This window comes from Tachysurus fulvidraco, chromosome 15 (assembly GCF_022655615.1).
Source record: "Tachysurus fulvidraco isolate hzauxx_2018 chromosome 15, HZAU_PFXX_2.0, whole genome shotgun sequence".
NCBI classification, from domain to species: domain Eukaryota; kingdom Metazoa; phylum Chordata; class Actinopteri; order Siluriformes; family Bagridae; genus Tachysurus; species Tachysurus fulvidraco.
Window position 1 is genome coordinate 5,855,883 of NC_062532.1, and position 5,000 is coordinate 5,860,882.

The 5,000-nt window shown below is 38.4% G+C and overlaps 1 protein-coding gene across 4 annotated transcripts in view; it reads left to right on the forward strand.

Moving 5' to 3' along the window:
• The window catches only part of LOC113659189 (putative methyltransferase NSUN7), a 31,239-nt gene that overhangs the window by 13,888 nt on the left and 12,351 nt on the right, over positions 1–5,000 (forward strand). For all 4 annotated transcript variants that reach the window (XM_027171833.2, XM_047800853.1, XM_027171834.2 and 1 more), the window contains 3 exons: positions 239–297; positions 3,318–3,457; positions 3,852–4,004. In XM_027171833.2, the coding sequence (XP_027027634.2) occupies positions 239–297; positions 3,318–3,457; positions 3,852–4,004 (352 nt within the window). The remainder of the gene's footprint in view (positions 1–238; positions 298–3,317; positions 3,458–3,851; positions 4,005–5,000) is intronic.

Sequence of the window (5,000 nt, forward strand, 5' to 3'; positions counted from 1 at the left end):
ATGAGCTCACAGATGTCCATGTGTGGCTGCAGACCAAGAAAACATGGATAACAAAAAGGTGAAATGAACACAATAAGAATGAACAAATCAATAATGTTAACAGATTCTTTTAATCGAACAGCACGTCATCGATCGTTTCATGCCTCACACGGAGTCTGGTCTTTTTGTTATTTACTTCAAAAACGCGCCTGACGTCAAGTTACTAACAATTATTTAAGTCTGATCTTATCTTTTTCAGATCAAGAGCTGCTGGAAGACATCCTGATCGACAGCAGCTTATATTTGTCTAAGCCAGTGGTGAGTGTGAAAGTATAAAAATGTTGTTTTGGTTAAAAATTGAAAGCTATTCAATTTTTTTTTTTTGCTATTTTTCAGATTTTTAGTACTTTATATTTTTATGGAAATTTTCTTGAAAATTGGCGGGTATTGTGAAATTGTACGCTCCTCCGAACCGCAGAATTTGCTTGATTTTGCTTCGAATTTCGATATTTCGAACTTACACAAAATGAAAGGTAATGATAATGATTATGTGTCATGTCTTAATTCATTTAAAAAAGAATCTTTGGAGGTTTTAAAAAAAAATACATTTTGACTTTTGTCATTTAACTTAATCGGACGCTGATCTACAGTATTTAAGTCTAATAGCTACCAGTAAACACTAAATGTATGTTTGTGCTGAAATGATTAGAAAAATCAGTGAAGCACTACAAAAAAGCTAACGCTCTTTTTTTAAAAGGTAATGCACAATGAATTATGTTAGAATCAATGAAGGCCCGTGCACTAAACACCTCTTTAAATGTCCTCTAAAAATGAATCCTTAGGTAGTGTGTTAAAACTTTTCACATACTTTACACACACGTTCTAGCCGGCTTTGACTGCAAAGCGAAGCAGGAAGTGTTTTAGCATTGAGTTATTGCTGTTGGTGCGACTTTGACTGCATAACCGATTAATCTTTCATGTGACTTACAGTTAATCACACACTGCATTTTATCCGCCAGCGAAAGGTCCATCTGGCCTTATTAATCATTAAGGTGTGCGTGTGTGTGTGTGTTGGAGTTTAAAGAGCTAATGAATGATCGGTGTGCTCTAGCAGCAGCCGCGTCACTCCTAATGGAGTAATAATATGACCGAGCACGCCATGTCGTGTCATGCTTGTGTGTTTCTTTTAATTCCTTACCTGTTTTTTTGTTTTGTTTTGTTTTGTTTTTTGTAATGAGAAGAAAACATCTTTTCTTTAATACAGAGATTCTCTTTCTACTGCTCGAGTAAACCTATGGGTTAGAAAAGACCATTCATACAGTAATATCTGTAGTGAATTTGATTATAGACGCTAATGTGTAAAGCTCCTGAGATTAAATCCCCACAGGCGGCTGTGAGATACGAGGTTATATGTTGTACACCTATGCAGAAGCCGAATGTCCGATAGATTCTTTTTTTTTTGTTTTGTTTAATTTCTGGAGGAAATGCTACGGAAGTCCTAAGAGGCAATGCATTATTATATATTTTCTTTTCTGTTTTGTCGTAGCCACGACTTCATTTTCTCATGATCTCTGCATGAACCCCATTGTTAATATGTAACGGGTTATTAAAATGTTACACCATTATTCTCATAAATGCTGTCAATTGTTTTGTATTCGTTTTTTGTTTGTTGTTTTATTTAAAAAAAAGATCGTTTTGTTTTAATTTATTGTTCTGTGCTTGTTTACTGCTCTTTTGCTGCCTCTTGAACATGCTTATACAGAGCTCATGAGAAAACTAAGTTGTTATCAGGACAAAACAACTTTTGTTTTGTTATGTATGTGGCAAATTAAATCGTTATGTATGTGGCATTAATGTCATATTACGTTGTGAAATCGCTATAGGATTAAATAATAATGCATTTAAAAAATGTAAGTGTTTGAATGATACAGTATACGCTACAAAAGTGCGGTTATAAAGTGTACGTTGTAAAACACTAGGGTCTTGAGTTCGAGTCTCAGCTGAGGCATGATTGTGGTGTTGTGTTTATTCAGTGCTTTGAAATTGTGACAAAAATTATGTCCAAATTTAAAGACTAAAAAAATGTATCAAGATTTTTTTAAATACTGTAGTTTATACTGTGTGTTAGATATTTACTGAACACTGAGATGGTCGAAACTTTCGAAAGATTCCAAACAGTTTAGTTTGTAAACAGCGTTATATTAAAGTTACTCGAAGATTTCGAGGTAAGTGAAAAGTGAATTGTGACAAACTCTCACAATATCGATGATATATTGTCATATTTGCCCCAACACTAATCATCACATCCATAAAGTGAGCTGTCTGTCAGATCTGATGAGGGAAGTCTCAGCTGTCTGTGTGATAAACAACTTGAACACAGTGTGTATGTGTGTGTGTGTGTGTGTGTGTGTGTGTGTGTGTGTGTGTGTGTGTGTGTGTGTGTGTGTGTGTGTGTGTGTGTGTGTGTGCTTGCATCCTCCCCATGCCTAAAGCAGTCTTACCACACCCTACACACACACACACACACACACACACTCCGGAGACAAAATATGGCTGTGGTGAATGATGAATTTTCACGTGTTACGACTTGGCGGGTTGTTACTCTGCATCCTGGGAGAGAACATAAAATCACTGCCACACATTTTCACTTTCCTCCCCTATCTCTCTCTCTCTCTCTCTCTCTCTCTCTCTCTCTCTCTCTCTCTCTCTCTCTCTCTCTCTCTCTCTCTCTCTCTCTCATTTATTCAGCCAAGCTTTCTTTCAGCACCAGCTGACTATATCCTGAGAACAGATTTTGAACCCAACCTTATAAAACCCCACCATCATAATTATAGCAATATATGCATTTATGTGTGTGTGTGTGTGTGTGTGTGTGTGTGTGTCTGTGTGTGTGTGTGTGTGTGATCGTATGTATAATGGGTTTCAGCAGAACTCCATCTGTTAGCTTAGCGCTTAGCCACATCCCATCCGGGAACACTGTTGCCAGGTGACATGCGGCGTGGAACCTCCGAGGTCCTGTCTGCGACCTTGCTAAAGGACGAACGAGACAATAAGAGAACAGAAAAGGAGGAGGAAGAGGAGAGGGAATTCTTTCAGAATGTCGTAATTTTACATATGAGTGTAGGATCGTGATGAGGAAAATCAGGAGCCAGCGTGATTTAGGATTTTCAGCATAGTTCTGTACATTTCTATTACTTTAAATAATATAAAACAAATTGTGTTAATATATGTATATAATATACATATATTATCCCTCTCTGTCATATATTCTCTCTCTCTCTCTCTCTCTCTCTCTCTCTCTCTCTCTCTCTCTCTCTCTCTCTCTCTCTCTCTTTCAGCCAGACGATCTGATGAGTTTGTTGGCCATCATGTTGTACGACTTACAGGACCGTAAGTTCCTCCCACGTAAACGACCGGCCAACCAGGAAATGCAGAAGGAAGTGGCTAAGATCATAGAAGTAGAAAACTGTCTGCTCAGGTAAAGGAATTAAGTCACACCACGGATGCATGTTATAATAAGTTAATGTTCTGTCTGTTATGTTATGTGGAAAACAACATGAGACATAACTACTGTTCAAGCAACTGGTACTGAATAGTGGCAGTAACTTTGAGATAATGGCAGAAACTTTGAGGTAATGGCAGTAACGTTGCAGTGATGACAGTAGTTTTGAAATAATATCAGTGACTTTGAGATAATGGCAGTAACTTTGTGGTGATGACAATAACTTTGAGGTAATATCAGTAAATTTGAGAGAATAGTGATGTAAATGTATAACCTAACGCCACCCAAGGTCTTTACTCCCTATATAATGCATGGTCTGAGACAGATTCATGTCTCACTTGTACATTTTGTTGTTACTATTGTGTCTCAGGTTTAAGACAAAGCTGGCAGCATCTTTAGCACGATGCAGAATCAAACACGACCTGCTGAGCATCGACTGCATGCTGCCAGAGAGCGTCAGGCAGAGGCAGGAGAGAGGGTCCCATCTGCCCATCTACGCCTGGATTAATACACTGCACACTAGGTAGACACACACTCACACTCACACACACACACACACACACACACACACACACACACACACACACACACAAGAGTGTGAGAGAATCCAACCCGTGTCACAGTTTGAAATAAATAACATTGCAAAGTCCTTTATGACATGCTGCCTTAAGGTTAACTGGAGGATGTTGAACTGTGTGTGTGTGTGTGTGTGTGTGTGTGTGTGTGTGTGTGTGTGTGTGTGTGTGTGTGTGTGTGTGTGTGTGTGTGTGTAAAATAGTTTATTGTCCTGTTTTGCTGCTGGGATTCCATTAAGACTGTTCTCCTATGTTTAACCTCCATTCCACTCTGACGCATCTTATTTCATACAAATCTGTGTGTGTGTGTGTGTGTGTGTGTGTGTGTGTGTGTGTGTGTGTGTGTGTGTGTGTGTGTGTGTGTGTGTGTGTGTGTGAGTGTGTGTGTGAGTCTGAGGGTCGTAGCTCATGCAAGTCCTCAGGCATGCTGACCATGGGCAGATAAATCCTACTGAACCACAGACAGAAGCAATCAAAGCTTGTGGACCTCTCACACACAAACTCGTACACACACACACACGCACACACACACACACACAAAGCTTTAAAAGTTAGGACCACTTTTCTTTTCATTAATCAAGTGACAGATTTTTACTTGACCTAAAATTCTGTGGTGATGTGACATGATCTGTTCTAGACTTTATGTATACAATTCACAAAAAGAGGTGACTTTTCATGTTCACATCAAATAGCACCTACAGATAGTATTTACGTTGCAGGTTTCATAAAACAATTAATTACCTCACATGCAAACTAAAGAGAGGAAACCATATATAAATTAGTTCCAGTGTGCTATTTGTTCTCGATGCAGCAAGTTCCGATCTCTGGAGAATAGAGGGAAACTTGCTACATTCACATGTTTACTGACTAAAAGCTTGCAATGAAAAATTGTTCGCAATAGAATGAGCCTCATTTATCATTATTTATCATTATTATTACATCTT